The sequence below is a fragment of the Rhinolophus sinicus genome, chromosome 15 (assembly GCF_057876585.1).
Source record: "Rhinolophus sinicus isolate RSI-liver-muscle chromosome 15, RSI-T2T, whole genome shotgun sequence".
In the NCBI taxonomy this organism is placed as follows: Eukaryota; Metazoa; Chordata; class Mammalia; order Chiroptera; family Rhinolophidae; genus Rhinolophus; species Rhinolophus sinicus.
The window spans coordinates 46,911,898-46,933,040 of NC_142515.1; the positions used below are offsets into that span (position 1 = coordinate 46,911,898).

General features: G+C 37.3%; 1 protein-coding gene and 1 pseudogene across 5 annotated transcripts in view; one reads left to right on the top strand and one right to left on the bottom strand.

Moving 5' to 3' along the window:
- The window catches only part of TET1 (tet methylcytosine dioxygenase 1), a 121,874-nt gene that overhangs the window by 25,501 nt on the left and 75,230 nt on the right, over window positions 1-21,143 (top strand). For 2 of the 5 annotated variants that reach the window (XM_019731737.3, XM_019731738.3), the window contains exon 3: window positions 12,684-12,737. The exons of 1 other annotated variant lie outside the window; for it this stretch is intronic. In XM_019731737.3, coding sequence (XP_019587296.3) covers window positions 12,684-12,737 — 54 coding nt within the window. Of the gene's footprint in view, window positions 1-11,985; window positions 12,130-12,157; window positions 12,447-12,683; window positions 12,738-21,143 lie in introns of those variants that run through there. 2 more of the 5 variants (XM_074339526.2, XM_074339525.2) reach the window with 2 other exon arrangements.
- Window positions 15,432-15,848, bottom strand: LOC109447412 (large ribosomal subunit protein eL31 pseudogene; annotated as a pseudogene).

The following is a 21,143-nucleotide window of genomic DNA, read 5'->3' on the forward strand; positions in this document are numbered from 1 at the left end:
TTAAAATTACTGTTATTATATTAGTGCTTTAGTCTCCCTAAATTTTCCACATATTTTTTTGGTTACTAGACAAAATTCCTAAGACTAATTTGATCCTACTTTAAATGATCCAAACACTCTTCTTTCAAATAATATTTCAGAAATCATAAAAATAGAACTTCTACATTAGAGGTTTTTAATCTGGATATGCTTTAGTGCTCTGTTCTTCCCCTCAAAATTATATGCAACATATTGGTTTTTTTGTTTGTTTTTTTTTGTGTGTTTTTTTTAGATTTTTTTATTGGGGAAGGGGAACAGGACTTTATTGGGGAACATTGTGTACTTCCAGACCTTTTTTTTTTTCCCAAGTCAAGTTGTTGTCCTTTCAATCTTAGTTGTGGAGGGTGCTGTTCAGCTTCGAGTTGTTGTCCTTTCAGTCTTAGTTGTGGAGGGCGCAGCTCAGCTCCAGGTCCAGTTGCCGTTGCTAGTTGCAGGGGGCACAGCCCACCATCCCTTGCGGGAGTTGAACCGGCAACCTTATGGTTGAGAGAACGCACTCCAACCAACTGGGCCATCCGGGAGCTCAGCAGCAGCTCAGCTCAAGGTGCTGTGTTCAATCATAGTTGCAGGGGGCGCTGCCCACCATCCCTTGCGGGAGTCGAGGAATCAGCTGGCAACCTTGTGGTTGAGAGCCCACTGGCCCATGTGGGAATCGAACTGGCAGCCTTTGGAGTTAGGATCATGGAGCTCTAACCGCCTGAGCCACCAGGCCGGCCCCAACATATTGTTTTTATAGGCATTTTTCTGGAAAGATGGACCATAGCTTATCCCATCTCCTCAAAATTATATGCAATATATTTTTATATGCATTTTTCTGGAGAGATGGTCCATAGCTTTTATTAGATTTCATAAAAATGAAATCATGTCTTCTACTCCCTAAATACAGAATAAGTAAAAGAATCACACGTTTTTAAGACTTTGAAAGAATGAAACTGACCGCTATTCTTATGGTTAAGAAACAATTATACTAAGAGTTTCCGATACTCCCCTTGGTGGTCTTCAGTGAGAATGGATCTATTTTTAACACTGTGATGTTCAGACCTGTGAAGCAGGGATGTCATGAGCAGAAGAGACGTTTATAAACGGTCAGGCAGAGCGCCTGCTACATACAAGTAATAGATGCTTAAATGTGGTAGTTATTGTAATATCCTTGAATAAATTTGCACATTCATTGCATTACTTTTACCTCTTTTCTCTTGCCACTTGATTCATGTTATTTCGAGGAAAGTAACTGAAGTCCTTCTTAGTGGCCAGTACACACCATTTCAAAATGCAAAAACATTTTTCCTGATGGAGAATTAAGATGCATTATGAATGAATTGCTTTTACTGTTCCCAAGTGGTGGAGAATTACAGTTGTGGTTTCCCACGAGACGACAATGCCACAGTTATTTTCTTGTCCTTGTATAATGAGAGGGTTTTGGTGTTTCTGCTATATTCTACACATTTACACTCTACAGCTTATTTATGTCATATTTTTATATGCAACACCATTTTGTGGTGCGTTTTCTGTTAAAGAGCAAAAGTAAGATCAAGGCAGGAGGAAGTGGGAGAACAAGGCAGTGGAAGCCCACACTTGAACCAAGCCATGAAATTTTGGATGGAGTTGATATAGTTTAAATATGGAGAGAAAAGTGTGTGTTAGTTTCTTCTACACTTTCAGGAATAAGTAACTTGTTAAGAAGTTAATACAGAATTGCAGGGAGATTTGCCTACTAGGCAACATAGAAATTAAATTACCTTCTTTAAAAAAAAAAAAAGATTTTATTGGGGAAGGGGAATAGGACTTTATTGGGGAACAGTGCGTACTCCCAGGACTTTTTTTTTCCCAAGTCAAGTTGTTGTCCTTTTCAATCTTAGTTGTGGAGGGCGCAACTCAGCTCCAGGTCTAGTTGCCTTTGCTAGTTGCAGGGGGCAGAGCCCACTGTCCCTGCGGGACTGGAGGAGTTGAACTGGCAACCTTGTAGTTGAGAGGACACACTCCAACCAACTGAGCCATCTGGGAGCTCAGTGGCAGCTCAGCTCAAGGTGCTGTGTTCAATCTTAGTTGCAGGGGACGGAGCCCACCATCCCTTGCGGGACTTGAGGAGTTGAACCGGCAACCTTATCGTTGAGAGCCCATGTGGGAATCGAACTGGCAGCCTTCGGAGTTAGGGGCACGGAGCTCCAACCGCCTGAGCCACCGGGCAGGCCCTTAAATTACCTTCTTTATTCACCTTATTCCATTTTCTAGAGACCCTTCTTTTAACTATGAGATTAAAAAAAAAAAATCAATAAAACAAAACAAAATGAAATAGTGTTTAACTTTTCTTTTTAAAGAACCAACAACCAGGGAACTATGATCATTGCTAATTAGGTACATAAGATTTTGACAAAATCGAAAATTCTTTGACTTGAAATAAAGGAAGCTGGCAAAGGAAAGGAATATAAAGAAATTAACATTTATGGAGGGTCTGCTGTTGGCCAGACAGACACTGTGCTAACGGGCTTAATGTCACCATATTCAATCCTGACAATGACCCATGAAGTAAAAGTATTAGGACTCTCATTTTGCCGACTAAGAAATATTACAGAAGCCCACTTAAAAAATGTGTTTAATTCCCTGTAGCTAGCAAGTAAGTAGTAGAGTTACACATTCCACTATGATAAAGGATAATTAAACAATCTTTTAAAATTCAGATATAATTCACATATTATAAAATTCACTCCTTTTAAAGTGTGTAGTTCAGTGGTCTTTAGTATATTTACAAGGTTGTGCAACCATCACCACTACCTAATTCTAGAACATTTTCAACACCCTGCAAAGAAACCCAGTATAATTAGGTGGTCACTCTCCATTCTCCCCTCCCTTTGCTGCTGGCAACCACTAATCTGCTTTTGTCTTTATGGATTAGCCTTTTTTTGGTCTTTGACATTTCATGTAAATGGAATCATACAATATTTGTCTTTTGTGTCACTTAGTGTAATGTTTTCATCTGTGTCGTAACATGTATCAGTACTCCATTCCCTTTTAAGGCTGAATAACATTTTATTGTATGAAAAAACACATTTTGTATATACATTCATCAGTGTATAGACTTTTGGGTTGTTTCTAGTTTTTGGCTATTACGAAGAATGCTATTAGGAATATTTGTGTACAGGTTTTTGTGGGGACGTGTTTTCAGTTATTTTGTGTATATTCCTAGGATATGTGATAGAGAATTGTAGTAATGAAATTGCTGGGTCATATGGTAACTTTGTTGATGGAATTGCCAAACCTTTCAAAAGCAGCTATACTATTTTATATTCCAACCATCAATGCATGGGGTTATAATTTCTTTGTATCCCCACCAATGCTTGTTATTATCTAACTTGTTTATTATTGCTATCCTAGTGGGTAGCTGGTTTTGATTTGCATTTCCCTAATGACCAATGATGTCAAGCATCTTTTCCTGTGCTTATTAGTCATTCATATATCTTCTTTGGAGAAGAGTCTGTTCAAATCTGCCTTAGTCCCTTCTAACTGCTATAAGAAAATATTACAGACTAGGTAGTTTGGAAACAGCTGTTTATTTCTCATAGTTTCGGAGGCTGGGAAGTCCAAGGTCAAGTCACCAGCATGATTCGTGAAGATTCTTTGGTTGGTTCATAGCTTACTCCTTTTCACCCTGTCCTCACCTGGTAGAAGAGGCTTGGAATCTCTCTGCAGCTTCTTTTATAAGGCACTAATCCCATTCTTGGTTATTCCACCCTCTTGACTTATGCACCTCCCAAGGCCCCACCTTCTAATAGTATCACATTGGGTGTTAGGATTTTAACATATGAATTGGAGGGCTGGGGACACACACTCAGACCATAACAAAGTCTTTTTGCCCATTTTAAAATTAGGTTGTCTTTTTGTTGAGTTGCTAGTGTTCTTTATGTGTTCTGGATACTAGACCCCTATCAGATATATGATTTACAAATGTTTTCTTTCTAAGAGTTATCTTTTCATTCTTGTGATACATCCTTTGAAACAAAAAAGTTTTCAATTTTTTTTTTAAACTTTTACTTATTTGTGTTTTTCCAGGCCCCTCAGCTCCAAGTCAAGTAGTTGTTTCAATCTAGTTGTGGAGGGCGCAGCTCACAGTGGCCCATGTAGGAATTGAATCGGTGGCCTTGTTAAGAGCACTGCGCTCTAACCAACTGAGCTAACCAGCCCACCCCCAAAAGTTTTCCATTTTGATGAACTCTATTTTATCGATTATTTTCTCTTTGGTTACTGTGCTTAATCTTTTCTTTTTATTTTGTCATTCAAAGTTATGAGTGAACTTTACTTTTTACTATGTAGAAACTTCACTGGGTTGCCTGAGGAAGCTAGAATTTTTTTCTTGCCTTTCATTTCCCTCCCTATATAGTGCCTGGCATTTTGTAGACACCAAACAAATGTTGGTTGGGTTGAATACTACTGATCAGAGATGTAGAACTGGTATATAGTAAGCATTGATATCTGAAGGACGGAATAACTATCACGTGTCTAGTACTTACTAAGCTCCCAGTACTGTGTTAAGCACTGACATGCTCACTGTGTCATTTAATCCTCAAAACAATCCTATGAAATACACATTCTTTCCTCAATGTACAAAGACACTGAGAATTAGAGATAGAGAAGCCAAGTAATTTGTCTAAGACCACACAGTTGATCTGGGATTGGAGCCCTTGGCTTGGATTGTATGTCACTGAACTGGGGCAACAAGCAAAATGTGAAGACCCTGGAGAATGGACCAAGAAGGAGACGGAGAATAGTCATGCTAAGGTGATAGCTGCTATCTTTCACACTTATGAAACTTGAAAGAGATGTGTAAGAATTCTATAGGTTCATGTTGCAAAAAAATATAATGTTTTGACATGAATCAAATATTTAAACTCTTTAAATTTACCAATTCCACTGCTTCTATATTTTAATTTCAAGATTACATTTCTCTTTAACCATCTTTTCAACTTCTCTCCATTTTTTAGTTTTATTTAAAATATCTTTACCTTCCCTGAACCTCATTCCCCTCTGAATCCTGGACTGGTAATTCTACACTATCATGGTAATTTTTCACTCTTTTTGCCTTCACGCAGATGTTTTTATATTTTGTGTAGCTTTTCTGATTGTCTTTGGCAGGAGAGTTGTTCCAAATAATTCCCACTTTTATCACTGGAGGTGAAAGTTTCATATTCTTTTTAATAAATGTAAGATTATGTTATGATGGTATGGTGGAATTAGCATGCCCCAACTCTAGCAGAAATCTTGTTAATAGTATATTTATCTGGGAGAGGTTCCAGTGTCCCAAAATATTGTGTTTGAATAGCTGTAATTTTTATACTAATTGAGTTTTAAGTGTTCATTACGTTGTTTATTTATACAGTTTTCTTTAGTGACAGCCATGATTCTCCATTGCTGCAATAGAACCACCTGGAAGTCAGATGGCATACCACCTGCTTTTCATAGCCATTCTAGCATTAAACCCTAATATCTCAGTCAACCACTGAGACTACAGGTGGAGGACTTGTTCAAGGTCCCATAGTTAATTTCATCATTGGGATTTGGATCCCAACAGGGACATACTGATCTTGTGTAAGATAATATTTTGATATTGTATAAGCTAATATATTTTTTTTGTTTTTGTTTTGTTTTTTGTATAATCTAATATTTTAAGGTGGACAGGCCAGGAGGAAATGATACTTTCTTTTCCAAACATCTAAAGCAATTTCCTTTTATCACATGCATAGTTAGTGATTAAAAGAATTTTGGGGCATAGTGATCCTTCCTCTTCCCAAACCCGCTAACACTTCATTTATGATGATGATTAGCAAATGCAGCCCTGCAAAAATATGGGTACATATTCATAAAGTTAAAAATTTAATCACAGCATTCGTGAATGCAGTTTGACTTATGTTCTTGAAAGAATTGATGTTAGGGGTAAGGAAAATATCAATTCATAGTTTATAAATATCTAGTAAAAATAGCAAGGACCACTTATTTCACTTTAAACATTAAGAGCTAACATGTTGAATGTCACCTATAATTATATATATATATATATATATATATATATATATATATATATATATATATATAGTCATGGGATGTAAAGTACAGCATACAAGGAATATAGTCAGTGGTATTGTAATAGCTACGTATGGCGTCAGATGGGTAGTGGACTTGTTGGGGTTATCACTTTGTGAGGGGTGTAAATGTCTAATTGTTAAATAATAATAATAATAATAATAACAATAATAAAAAAAATCTAATGTGCCCATTGAATAAATATTTGGAAGTCAAGTAAATCAAACAGATTTTGGGCAAAATTGCATTTTTTTCACCAGTCATTAAGAGTATCTACAGAGAAGCCATTATAATTGTTTATGCTAAAACATTCCTAATAAAGATAGGCAAGTTTTTCATTTAAATCTTGCACAGTTTACACAACTGTAAGCTTGAACTCCTTAACTATTGATTTTAAAGTGCATTCTGGTAAAAATAACCTTTTTGTCTTGTTACAGCAAGTCTATCTCCTGACCCCACAAAGGTACTCACTCCTAAAGGGCTTTACATTTGAAAGCTTCAGACACAGAAATGGTAGTAAGTTAGAAGAAATGTTTCTAGTAAGAACATCGAGGACCCTTTACTTATTTTAAATAAGAGCTAATGTGCCCATTGAATAAGTATTTGGATAGCAGGAAAAGCTAACAGATTTTGGACAAAAATTAATTGTAGACTTTCTATTATAAATATTAATGGGCTCAATGGCAATTTTTTTTGTTTATTTGTTTGGTCCCCCGAAAAAACTATAATTTCTTCTTTCTACCTGAATTAAATTCCCTGGAAAAGAGTTATTCATTAAGTCAGAGATCCCACAGGTGTTAAGCAGTGTCTCTAATATAGTTGGTGTTCTCTATTCTTCTGGAATGAACAAAAGAAGGGCATCCCTTACTCCAAACATCAGAAGCATTTAACCAGTACAGTTACCCAGCTGAGAGAGTAACTTATTTCTAGGCAGACAAATCTTGCTTCTCTATAGATTGTGTGAGACTCTAGTAAATGAGGTCAAAAACTAGAGAAATTAACCCTTCCTGAATAATTGTCATCTCAACAAAAACATTTTACATACACTCATTCTCAAAATACAGTAATGCTTGTTTTCTGATTAGGGGATTTAGTTATACAAGGGTGTTTTCTAGCTTGAAAACAAGGGTTTTGAGATCTAGGACAAACCAATCACCTCTCCGTAGTTCTTCCTTTGAAAAGATACCTGATATTTGTGATGATCAGCTTAATTGACAGGAGCATCATTGTGTTGGCTTTTGAAAGGACTTTCAATTATGGAAAATTGAATGATGGAACAGAAAAGTGACATTTCAATCTGAAATGGTAGAGAAGTAAAGGCTGATAACATCTCTTTATATGCATGCTCAATGAGCCAGCCTTATTACCTAAGTGGTAGGTAGCATATTTATTTCTGTGCTTTTATCCCCATAGCCCCTTCACAGCCATACTGGAGTGTGACTTTTAATAGCTGCAATGCCCTCCTGTCCTCACGTCCTCCTGTGTTGTGGTTAGAATCGTGAAAAGTATGAGCCATCTTTTCCTTACTCTTATTGATTGGAAGTTTACAAAACATGGTATTTGGAATATCTTTATGCATTTATCACTGCGAAAGCTATGACCCCTCTCTCCCCAACAGTGCATAAGGGAAATATGAGAGGATTTCATGGGAGAGGAGAATGTTGCTAAGGTGTCAATTTTGAGGAAGAGTGAATTAATTACTCCTGAGATTAATTTAGAAGACTCCTCCTAGGCAGTGTTTGCATGTCTAGTTTCTTGTGGCTGCAGAATTACTTATGCTGGGAAAGAGACGTAGATTTTTGAAATTACCCATAAATTTATTTCCAAAAGCACAAAAATATATTTTTCCAAAAGTACACATAATATACTGTTGATTTAAAATACCAATCTTCTAGAAATCTGAGCTGCTCTTTATCAATCCTAAAAATGAAAAATGTGAGTTTGAAGACATTTCTCTTAAGGTTATTTTGGGATATTTATGTATGTCCTTGGGTATTAAAAATGAAGAGGAGTTGTAGAGAGAACAGCATAGGTGGTTATAACTAGGCTCATGTCAAGTTCTAACTTGCTGTGTAACCTGAGCTAAGTAATTTTACCTCTTTGGGTCTCACTTTATGAAATGAAACAGTAGAGTAAATTTTTTTCTGATGTTCTTTTTTAATTTTAAGAGATAAGAGATCTCATTTTATAATATTTGAAAGAACCTAATATACGTGTGTTATGACAAGACTAAATATCAACTCATGCAATCATGATTCCCTGTGGGAAAAACAAATTAAGTGACAAAAATAACTGAATAAATAGGACTAGAACACAAAGTTTCTTAGTTTCAGATCTGTTGTTCTTTCAGTAGGATCTAGTTGTATGCACTTTGCCTTAAATAATAAGAGATTGGTTCTCTTGACCTCCAATTTTTCTGCTAGTAATTTCTGCTTATTCTCTCCATCACCTATGCCCTGAACTGAGACTGTCAAATCTGTTTTAAGTACAGGATTTAGAACAGATGTCACAACAAATAGAGGTTACCAATCTCTATTCTGTGTTCAAACAAGTGCAGAATTTTGTGGTGTAGTTATCAGTTGGATACTTGGAGTTAATGTTAGCTCTGGTCACTTGCATTAACTCTCATATTTAGCTGGGATGAGCTTTGGCTTTATTCACTCATTTTACAGAACACGGCACACAGACCTGCAATGTTTGCTTAGGTTGTGAAGTGCAGTGTTGTATGGCTTCATGACTATCCCATGCAGTGAAAATGCTTGTCCATGGGGCTTTAAAAAATGGACTTCTCACCAAAGTGGATATTCAGTTCAGCTAACACTCTGAGCCTTATTTTACTGAGGCAAACATGTTGATCACATAGGTGGTATAGATTGATTTAAAAACATAATTATATCTTAATATATCATTACCACTCTACCAAATATTGAGCAGTCAACCTGAGAAAATGTTGATTTTTTAAAAAATTATATTTTAGGGGCCGGCCCGGTGGCTCAGGCGGTTAGAGCTCCATGCTCCTAACTCCGAAGGCTGCCGGTTCGATTCCCACATGGGCCAGTGGGCTCTCAACCAGGTTGCCAGTTCAATTCCTCAAGTCCCGCAAGGGATGGTGGGCTCTGCCCCCTGCAACTAAGATTGAACACGGCACCTTGAGCTGAGCTGCCGCTGAGCTCCCGGATGGCTCAGTTGGTTGGAGCCTGTCCTCTCAACCACAAGGTTGCCGGTTCGACTCCCACAAGGGATGGTGGGCTGTGCCCCCTGCAACTAGCAACGGCAACTGGACCTGGAGCTGAGCTGCGCCCTCCACAACTAAGACTGAAAGAACAACAACTTGAAGCTGAACAGAACCCCCCACAACTAAGATTGAAAGGACAACAATTTGACCATTGTTCCCCAATAAAGTCCTGTTCCCCTTCCCCAATAAAATCTTAAAAAAAAAAAAAAAAAAATTATATTTTAAGTATTCGGGGGGGGGGGCATGATTTGTAATTGAAATGCAAGGCACTTTAAGAAATGCAGGACTACTCTTGTGTGCATTCCTGATGGGAATGTAAAATGATATAGCTACTTTAGAAAATGGTTTGGCAGTTTGCAAAAAATTAAACAGAATTATCATATGATCTAGCAATTTCATTCCCAGGTATACACTCAAAAGAATTGAAAGCAGGGACTCAAATAGATATTTGTACACCAATTTTCACAGCAGTATTATTTACAATAGCCAAAAGGTGGAGACAACCCAAATGTACATCAACAGAAGAATAGATAAATAAAGTGTGGTATATAAACATAATGAAATATTATTCAGTCTTAGAAAGGAATGAAATTCTGATACATCTTACAACAATCATAAATCTTAAAAACATCATGCCAAGTGTAGTAAGTCAGACACAGAACGACAAATATTGTGATACCATTTATATGAGGTACCTAGAATAGGCAGATTTATAGACATGAGAAGGAAGTAGAAGTTAGCAAAGGCTGGGAGAAGACAAATGAGGAGTTACTGTTTAATGGGTGCAGGATGTCTGTTTGGGATGATGAAAAAAGTTTCTGGAAATAGAGAATGGTGATGATTGCACAACATTGTGAATGTACTTAATACCACTAAATTGTGCACTTAAAAATGGTTAAAATGGCAAATTTTATGTTACATATATTTCACCACAAAAAAAACAACTCTTCAAAGAAAAAGAAATGTACCTAGGGATTATAGTCCATAATATTATAATAACCTTATGGTGTCGAGGGGTCACTAGACTTATTCAGGGGATTACTTCGTAAGTTATAAATGTCTAACCACTATGCTGTACTGTACACCTGAAACTAATATTGAATGTCAACTGTAATTGAAAAAAAAAAAAGAAACATAGGGTTTGCACCTATTTTTAAGAAAAGGTCTTGCACCCATTTTCAAATCTTGTGTTTGATCCTGCTTTTCTACCTACTTCATAGTTGCTTCTTTCCCCACAGAGAGCTTAGTGTGGGCTCAGTGTGCTTGACGTTGCCCTGGTGGATGTGGTTACATCAGAATCCACTAGTTTTTCTATAAGTAGGCTTGCTTCTTATATTAAAAACTTTGAGGGTGGGTAGGTGAGGGAGAGGTAGTTTAAAATGGGAAAACAATGCATGTCGGACTTCCCATTTCAACATGGAAAGTGTGCTTTTGTGGCAAACCAAGAGACCAGGAATCGAGGGTGATGAAATACAGGCCTTCCGGCCCTCACTCTGTTCCCGATTTCTGGTTGTGGGAATCTGTTCTGAATCCAACTGCAAGTGGAAAACCTATTTTTGGCTGAGTAGCCAGGGAGGCCCTCCTGCCAATCCCCCAAATGTGCTGCTGAAACTTTGGCCCTGTAAGGATGGAGCTGAGGCTGTCTTTCCAAGATCTGTGCAGCTGTCAAGGTGGCTGTGATGGGCCTGTGACCGTCCTCTGCACTGTATTTTGGCAATGACCTTGAGACCTGCCAGTTCACAGCAGCTGTACTTACTGGTTCTTGCTCTACTGCCACTGTTGCCTGGCCAGGGTGCTAAAGGGGGGGAGCCAAACTCCGCTGGCTCTGAAATTCCCAGCATCTGGCAAGTTCCCACTCTTGGGGCCCACCTCTCCCAGAGCCTAGTACATGCTGGACATGGGGGCAGTCAAGGTGCGTGAGTGTGGGAGGCTGCTTGTTCCACCTCTGGCTCTGGTCTCAATCCCTGGGAAGTGGGTAGCTCTGTCTGACCATCAGCCTGGGGTGTAGACAGATTCCACATGGGGACCGGCTTGGCAGCTCTGCAGAGAGATGCTCAGTGACAGTTGATGATCTTGGGAGACAGAGGAGCCTAAGGTGCTCCTTTGTCCCAAAGGTATGTGTCCACCTTCTGGAAGGAAGGGATTTCTTTGGGACGTGAAGGTCACCAGAAATGTCCAGAGCAAGAGAGAGAAATCTGTTCCCTCCAGCCAAGCAGAGTGGCAAGTGTATTTTGAAAACTCCTCCCCTTCTACTTTGTCCTCATCCTGTCCTTTTCCTTTCAAGTGGCTTTATTATTATTTTTAAACCGCCTTTGTCATTGGACATTTATTGACAGAAATCAAATTGCTGTGTTTCTGGGCAAAGCGCCTGCTGCAAAGAGGTGTGGTTCCCGAGGAATGAGACACGCAGCCCAGCAGCCCAACAGCTGAGCCTACGCTGTCCTCACATAACCTCCCTGCCTTAAATATCGCCAATATTTAGCCTTGCCTTATAAAGTAAAAATGCACAATACCTTCCAGAGTTTCAGCAAGCCCAAATGCCCCCGCCGGCTCAGTTATATCTCCTGTACGTTGGAGGCAGGGCCGCGCACCCCTCCCCCGCGCAGACCTGCTCTCTGAGCCACCAAAAGGTTACTAATCAAGGAGTCTCCGCCATCGGATCGATGGCGGAGACCTGGGGGATTTGTGTGCATTGTTTTTGCTGAAGCCTCCTGTGAATTCGGCGCGACCAGATCCTCTGCAGCGAACTCCATGTCGCAGCTTGTGGCTGCCTGTGTCCTGTGGTGAGAGCGGAGCCACACAGGAGATCCTTTGTCTAGGAAGGCTAGGCAGAGAAGATCACTTTGGAGTTGCTAAGCTCTGCATTGCCATTGGCTGCACTCTTTGTGGGGCTGTTTTTGCAAAAGGCATGCCCAGCACGTCTACAGTGCTGGCAGGCCAGGGCTGCCTTTAAACACCATGATAATAATACCAAAAAGCAGTTTGCAGAACTGTTCCACTGTAGAGGCTTCCTCTGCAGAAGCAAGCAAGATGGCTACCTCGTGGGCTTCGCTGTGAAGAATGCAGAGGCTAATTAAGACAGACTTTAAGGGGAAAAAGGGTATTTCCCTACTTCATCTTTATGCAAGGCTTTTTTTCAGTGACTTTTAAAGTATACATTTTACATAAGCTCTTTAGGTTCTGCCTAGCAAACATGTTGATGATTTTAAATGGTATAAGTAGTTTTATACAGAAATAGCCAAAAATTTTTTAGGGGGGGTGGGAGCTAATTTTTTTTTTTTCTCAAACGGAGGCACCTTTTGCAATTTGCCTTTTTTATTTATTTTTTTATTTTTAGGTTATAAAGGAAAACAAGAGGCCCCAGAGGGAAAAGAAGCCCAAAGTTTTAAAGGTAATCAGCTATTGACTAAATCATTTGATTTTTTATTTTTTCCATTTCATACAGTATTTTTCTGTCACTTAGGGGTAAATTTGGAGTGCAGTAGATGTGAATTCTCCTGGATTTTCAATAGATAAATGAATTTTCACTCAACTGAAGTGGTGGTTTTTTTGATGTGCTGCATATGTGCATATTAGCATCCTTTATTTTCAACTCCACACATCTGCAGAAAGAAAAGTTTATATGCAAAGTGGTGTGAATTAAATTTATTTTTCTTTGTAGCTCCCTTTGTAGCAGCTGCATTTGTGGTGTTACACCACTGTGTAAACTTAAGCTCTTAAGGAGAGACACTGTTTGAAGTTGACAGCTATGATCCATTGTGATTTTAATAGACCTTCCATTAGATACAGTTTTAAAATGGGTGACTTTTCTTTCCAAAGGAGAAGGTCTTTAGAGGTTTTAGTTCAAGTTGAAGTGTGTAAGTCATTGAGATCTTACAGCTAAATTATAATTGCTTAATCCCAAAGTCTCATTATATCATCTTTAATTTTGGCATTCATGGAGCTGTAGGAATATGACTGTTTCTTTTATTTTCAATAGTTTGCCTTATGAATATTTAGTAGTAACCTGATTTGGTTATAAGCTAGCAATCTGTGTTATGAGCTTTGTGCAGTATTTAAAATGGTTAATTTAAAAGCATATGGCATTACTAAAAGTTCGAGACTACCTTTAGTCAAGCAAATAGGGGCTTATGTGTTAAAGGTTTCAAGTGGTATACTACTATTATAAAAGTAAGCACCCTGAACAAGGTTTTTAATTCAAGAAGACATATTAAGCAATAAAACTATGGTCTTTAAAATTATATTGTGCACATATAATTTAAAATATTTTAAGCTAATCATAGCTTTTCTTTTGAGACTAAAGTTTAACACTCAAAGGGGAAGAACATGTTGAACCATGGATGTGGCAAATTTTTATCTCATTTGTTTCCCCAGTGTATACCTTGAAAATGTTATTGACATGGAGAACCACACCTTGCCTTGCTTTCTAATTTGTCTGACCACCTTGAGTTTCTGTTTCGTGTGTGTACATAGCATTGCCATGTACATTTTTCATCACCCAACAAGCATTTATTTAATATATACTACATAGACATCAGTGTGCTAGCTAGGCACTGTAAAATGAATGAAATTGCCTGGCACAAATTCTCACTTGGCCTGAACAAATAGAATACTGGTTGTTTTCAAGGTAAATTAAACCCTCTTCTTTTTTGTTTTGATTTGTTTTGTTTTTGTTTTCTGCATCTTGATCCACCTACCCTACCCCCAACCCAACTATAGAAGTATATTATTGGGAGCCCTACTTAGGAGTTTTGTCTTAAAATTTCAAGGGAGAAATAGTTTTAGTCCTGCTGTCATAAATGGCTCTCAAATTTGTGGGAGGCAGGGATGGGGGCATAGGACAAAGGAATAGACTGCATGGACAAACTAATATAGACTAAGCTTGGTAGCTAAATCATCACCTAGCTTTGCTAGGAAGTAGAATTAGGCTTTGGGAGTACTATTTAATTCTGTGTTTATTTTGTTAGTCTGTGGGTGTCCTGTCACCTGAAATAAGTTTCAGAAGTAAATATACTGTGTGTTGCTTTTTTGAATCATGGTTGTGGACTCTGACTTTTTAAAAAATAAGTGCCTGTGGTAGTTGAATTTCATGTGCCACAAAGCAGAACCCAATTATTGCTCACTTTCCTCTATAGCTGTCCTTTGTTGTACAAGAGTGGGGAAACAGTCTAAAAGGAAAAAAAAAATTCTGATTTTGTCATTTTTACATGTGTTCTTTAATTTTCTGTTGGGCGTAATATTTTTTGTTTTTCTCCGAAGAAGGCTTTGTTTCTCTGCTCCTTAGTAGAAATGCTGAAATACTTTGAGATTTTTAGTTTGGTATGTGTAAAATGCAGTTAGAACAAAGATAGAATATTATATAACCCTGAAGGAGATATTAAGTTAAGACAACTAAACGTTTTGGGAGGAAGTGTGGGGGAAGAGTACAACCTGCTGTTTGGGGTTTTTTGGATGAGGACGTAACAGGGTATCATGATGAGAAGTTACAAGTTACAACTTAGTTTCCTTTCATAAGCCTCTCTTTGCTTTTGGCATTGTGCCAGAGAACTTTCCTTGACTGTGGCCTCTTAGATCTTCAAATTTCCTGGGTTTCTTACTCTTTGTCAGGGTAGACGCTATAGGTATTCTGACTAACTTTCATCTTTATCATCTATTAGGAAGTAGTTGGATAGATAAAGAGTCTGATTAAGGAAATTGGGTGTAGAATTGAAGCTTGTCCTATCTTACTCAGAACCTGCTAACAAATACTGAATTCGGTTGTGGGGCTGAAATTGCCTGGTGTGTCTCACACCTCTCTCCTCTTTAAACAATGTATTATCTATATTGATAAACTATACTCGTTCTACTTTAATTCAAAATTTAAAACTATAAATAGTGATCTTAAATCCCTGACTAGAGAGAGCCTTTTCCTCTAGCTGAAATGACAGTTTCTGTCCAAAGCACTCTAATGGCTTGAAAGGGAATTGCATGATTGGGAGAGGGGGTCAGCATAAACACCTGCCCCCACTGGTGCTAGTGGACCAGGCTCCTGCTCAAGCCCTAGTAATGATATCTATTTTCTTTTCTTTCTTTTTTTTTTGCAGTTTTGTAACTTTATTTGACGATCAGCAGTTAGTTTTCATCCACATTAACTGTCTGTAGATTTTTGAAAGTGGTGACAGGTACGTAGGTAACCAATGTATAGAGCTTATTTGGTGAATCTTCATCCTCATTACGCTTTCTGGACAACCGCACCCGGATGCGGTACGGGACATTCCTTATTCCTTTGGCCCAGACAGCTTTGTTGAGTCTGGTGTCAATGCGCACATCTGGGTTCCCATCTCCTTCATGGGCAAATTTCCAGATCTCTTTGAGTGCCCAAGGGGCACGCTTCTTGAAACCCACTCCACGGATGCGCTTGTGAATGTTGATGGTGTACTCTCTGGTCACTACCTCGTTGATGGCAGAACGGCCCTTCTTTTTCTCGACACCCTTCTTTGCGGGAGCCATCCTGCGGGGCCCCAAGTTGGAAAGAAAGAGCGTGAAGTATTGTGGGAGAGGGAAAGCAGTGTCTCCATGATATCTATTTTCATATATAGAACGCAGCTTGTTGGCTGTGCTACAATTATTTCCTTGACTCTTGAGTAAGGTAAAGGCGTGAAATAGTTTCAGGCCTGATTCATGAAATTGGACTTGTGAGTGGCATGGTTTGGAAATCCTCTTGATAGAAATATCTATGTAAATAATCTTCACTTTATGTGTTGGGGTAGGAGGACATATTCTCTTCGAGAAAGTCAATTTTAAGGTAGTATCGCCTTGGTTATGTTGTCAGTCATTGTCCCTGGAGAAAATCAGATTGCACAGTCAATTGGGGGTATTGAGGACAATTTAAGAAAAGGATTGTTTGAAAGGGTTGTGGGAAAAAGTAGGGATGGCAGCGTATCCTGAGGCTAATGACAACAGAGCTATTGCCACTCCTAGGCCTGAAAAGGGGCAAGGTAGTGGGAGCAGGAACCCAGGTAGAATAGCTTCAGCTGAATAGAGGGAGCAGGAGCTTTTCTTGTGGCTCTTTGGTAAAGGGGTGTTTCTACAAAGAGAAAGTCATGGAGAGGAGGGCATGGAAATAAATACCCAGCCCTCCAGTTTCCTGCTGCTTTCATTGGTTAATCCCAATCACAAGCAAAAAAGAAAGGAAGCCCACTGATGAAATATATCCTGGTCAGCCTCCTGTAGCATGCAAGAGAGTGTGGAAGGTGGCGTGGATGTGGAGGGCCAAACAGAACATACTCAGCATCAGTAGTGACCACAGGGGTGGTATGGTAGAGTTAAAAATGGTACCACAACTGTGATTATGTAAGAAGGTAACATTAGGCAAGGCTGAGTGACGTGTATGCATATGTAAGAACTCTATATGATTTTTGCAACTTGTCTGTAAATCTAAAATCATTTCAAAATAAGAAGTGTGGGTATCCCTAAGAGGGACCCCATTTATACATCCTGTAATTAGATACCCTTTCTAGACTGCTAAGGGCCATTTTTCTAGCTATTTCATTATAAAATGTCATCAAAGTAGTATTTGAAAGTGGGTGAACAAATATAGAGAAATGTCAGTGGGTATTAAACCAGGAAGCTGCCTGTCTACATATGATTTAGAAAAGAAAAAATGAAAACTAAGTGATCTTCCTGCTAGCTTCTGTATACACTGGCAGCTCTGTTCTTCACTGTTTCCTTCCTTCCTTGATGATGCTGATAGAGGTGGTGGGTAGTAGGGGGAGCCCATGTAAGACACATCTCACTAAAAGAGGACAGATACTGGCATACTTATATCTTTTTAAAATATGTTTTAAGAGGAGAATCAAGTCATACATAAATTACATTCATACATGGTCCTGATTTGCACAACATAGTGACCATTCAAAATATTTAGTACTACCATCATAGCCTGGCACATAGTAAATGCTCAATAAATGTTCTTTTCTGAACAACATTTTAACATTTATTAAATCCTCATATATTTTTAGCACTTACTAAATGCTGGAGCTACAATGATTTCTGCCTTCAAGGAGACTAAATGTTGCTGAGGCAAGGCAGACAAAGAAAATTAAATACAAATGAATAAATTACAAGTTATGGAATGTATATTCTTAAAAGAAACAAAGTACTGAGATAGGGAAAACACCATCTAGGGAAATTTACTTGGTATCTTTGAGAACCAGCCCCTTTATTTTTAAATTGTTATAGGTACTAGTGCTGATTTAAAAGTACCAAATTAGATACAATTAAGTTACCTTGTTTATTTTATTTTTTTAAATTTATTGGGGAGACAATTGTTAGTAAAGTTACATAGATTTCAGGTGTACAATTCTGTTTTACATTATCTATAAATCCCATTGTGTGTTCACCACCCAGAGTCAGTTCTCCTTCCATCACCACATATTTGATCACCTTGTTTATTTTTAAAACCCATGTAAAGCTACGGGAAATGGAAGATAACAGAGGTATTAAAGATTTTCCTCTGCACACTTCCCTACAACTTTGTTTCAGTTAGTAAAGGAAATCATTGGTAAAATGATAAACTTTTCTTAACTCTGGTTATAATGTAACATTCCATGACTCATAGCAACATGTTGCAAGTTGAAGTGATAGGTCAAATACTAAGCTTGACCATTAGTCAGGAAATAAAACATGCCATTTTTATAGAGTTCTTCACAGTTTCAGGCAATGAATACCAAAAGTCTCAATAAAATCCAGAGTGGGTGGTGAGAGTATCCACGGAGGGATACCAGTTTAAAACAAAACAAAACAACAAAGCGAAACCTGGAAAAAAATTAGAAGAAGATAATCTCAGAATACAAGATGCTCATATAAATTTAATAATTTAGACTTATGATTCAACACATGGTCCTTATTTTCCTTATTATGTCATAAGCTGGCAAAAACTGTCAAAGACGTGTATTCATCCGCCAGTGTTTATTCGCACAATCATTAAAGACACACATGGGGCTTCTGGTTTGCATACACAGAAATTGTAATGTAGCGTTTTGCCCAGAGATGATCACACTGATTTTAGGGCTGGGTTGTCATTAATACAGCTCACACAGAGTCAAATCATTCATTGGATCATGTACATTTCCAGTTATTCAAGACTCCTCTCTGTAATTTCTAGGAATGATCCCAAACAGAGAATCAGAGTGAATAAAAGCCAAGTGGGGTGAATGCGCTTGAGGAAAATTTCATTAAGGCCACAAAAAAATTTTTGTTGAATTCTTCCTAGTGCCGAAAAGAACATATGCCTTGCATCTTGAATACTTATGCTCATCTGATACTGTGTGTTTTGATACTGCTGGATTCTTACTGACTGTTTTCTGAGGTCTACTTTCCTTACTGTATAACTCTCCATATACTGGCTAGAGTATATTCTCAAGTCAGGTAAAAAGAACTGTTAAATTTTTGTTAAAACCTTACTAGTATCTTAACTTCTTTTAAAGTTATAATTAATTTAATAACAGAATGCCTTTCAATGTCCAAAATATGTCATAAAAATAATGTTTTTAAAGATTTGATGGCAAGATTTACCTACCATAGTGGCCCATGCGAGAGAATGATGATTACAGTATTTTTTTAAAACCTGTTCTGGTGCTTTAGTTTTAAATACTTACTCCTTTCGTGGTTTTTGAACTAAAAACAGGACTTTCTGCACATGACAAATTTTAATGGAACAGATACTGCAGTTTTATCATCTATGCTTAAGATTTCATAATGTCATATGAATTTGATTTAAAAAGCATAGGTTCTTTTCATGGTTGTAAGGGACCAGATGTTAAACAATAAACTTAATCTTAGGAACTTAGTTATTTTAAACAACAAAATTATTTATTTTAAGTATGACGTTGTGTTTGTGTTTAATTTTAAAAACAGTATACACATATACACACCCACATAAGATCATAGGACGGTAGTAGAGTTAAGTGAACTTAATACATCTAAAGTGCTTAGGACAGCTTGGCATGTAGCAATTTCTCAATTTGTGGTGTTTTTACAGCTAAAGGTGTAATATATGTTACTAAAATATTAAGTGAACCTTTCAAAAAATGCATTTTCTTAGCAGTATATTCATAAAGACTAGGCTATCATCAATATTAAAAACTCACAGTTGATGGTTAGTTTGAATGATAGAACTCAGTTACAAAGATAAAGGTGGACTGGGGTGAACACATTTGAAACAGGGTACCAGTTACAGTGATGTTTGCAGGTTATGTACCTTAAGCATGATTTCTTTCAGATAAGAACCACATAAATACCTGAAACTAAGAAAAAAAATTTAACAAAACTACCACTAAATTATCAAAAATTTTATCTGAAATATCTGAATGTATATTTTTCTATCTTAGAAAGAAATGTTTTCACTTAATATCTTGTATATTCATTCTAATTTAGAAAAGGAAAATAATTCATCTAATAACTGAGTATTCCAATGCTTGACATAAGTTTAACGTTATTTTAGATATAACTACCCTCTAGAAAAAAATAGGAAAAAATATGAAATTTTCTCAGCATTTAAATTTTGATATAAGTATTTAATGCTTTTGATTACTTTCCATTTTTTAAATTTTTAACTGTTTATTTCCTTGCGGTATCAAAAGTACCCAAAGGAAAGTGCATGACCTTTAATGACACACACTCCTGCTTCTTCTATTTACTGTGTGACCTACAGAGATTTAACTGAATTCTCTGAGACCTATGTTCATTATCTGTAAGAGGAGCAATTAGTGATCCACAGGGTTGTTTGATAGATTACATAATTTTTGATTTACTGAATTTATCCCATGTATAATAGATGTTTAATAAATGATAGCTGCCATCATTATTATTTTTGTTATGACTGTTAATCTAAAATAACATCCTGTATAGAATATTAATATGTTTAGGTTTTGAGTTGTTTTCATTATTCTTTAGATTGTAAACCTTTTCAGTTTAGAACAGCATTCAAGTTTGTGTTATGGGTAGTGTCTTAATGTATTAATAATACTAGTTAATATTAATAATTATTGAATAGTGCCTACTACTCAATAAATGTCAGTTTAATGAATGATTGAATTAATACATATCATGGCCTAACTTTAGTCAGGTCTGAACTACAGAAATTACTATCATGACATTTGGATATATGAGGGAAATTACACTTTCTCAAATCATCAGGCCAGCCTTGAATAGTCTCTGTAATTAATTGCTATGGAAATCAGGACACATATCTAATACATTTAATTTAATTTGATTAATTTTTCTCTCAATGTACTTGAAAAAGCAAACCTACAGAAACGTTGAAAGATATGTATTACACATCTATTAATATATTCTTTTTTGTGTACTGTTTTTTGCTGGACGATGTGACATTTTACTTGTAAATACTACAGCATGCCTCTCCTAAGAAAAAAAATATTCTTCTACATAGGCACAGTGCAATTATCACACTGAAGAAATCTTATATTGATTCAGTCTGGTCTACCATAGGACACTGTCCATTTAAAAATCTTTGCAATTGTTTCCTCCTCCCAAAAATACCTCTTCCAGCTGTTTTCCTCCTGATACAGCATCGAGTCTTAGATTCATGTCTTGCATTTGGTTGTCATGTCTTTGTGGTCTCCTTTTGTCGGGTCTTCCCACCATTTTGTGTGTGTGTGTGTGTGTGTGTGTGTGTGTGTGTGTTTCTTGACTGATAATTTGAACATTATTTTTCTTTTATTACATTTTTATAAAATCTTTTGATTTGAAGATCAAGAAATCTGGGTAATAGTAAAATTTCAGGTTTCAGGTAGAT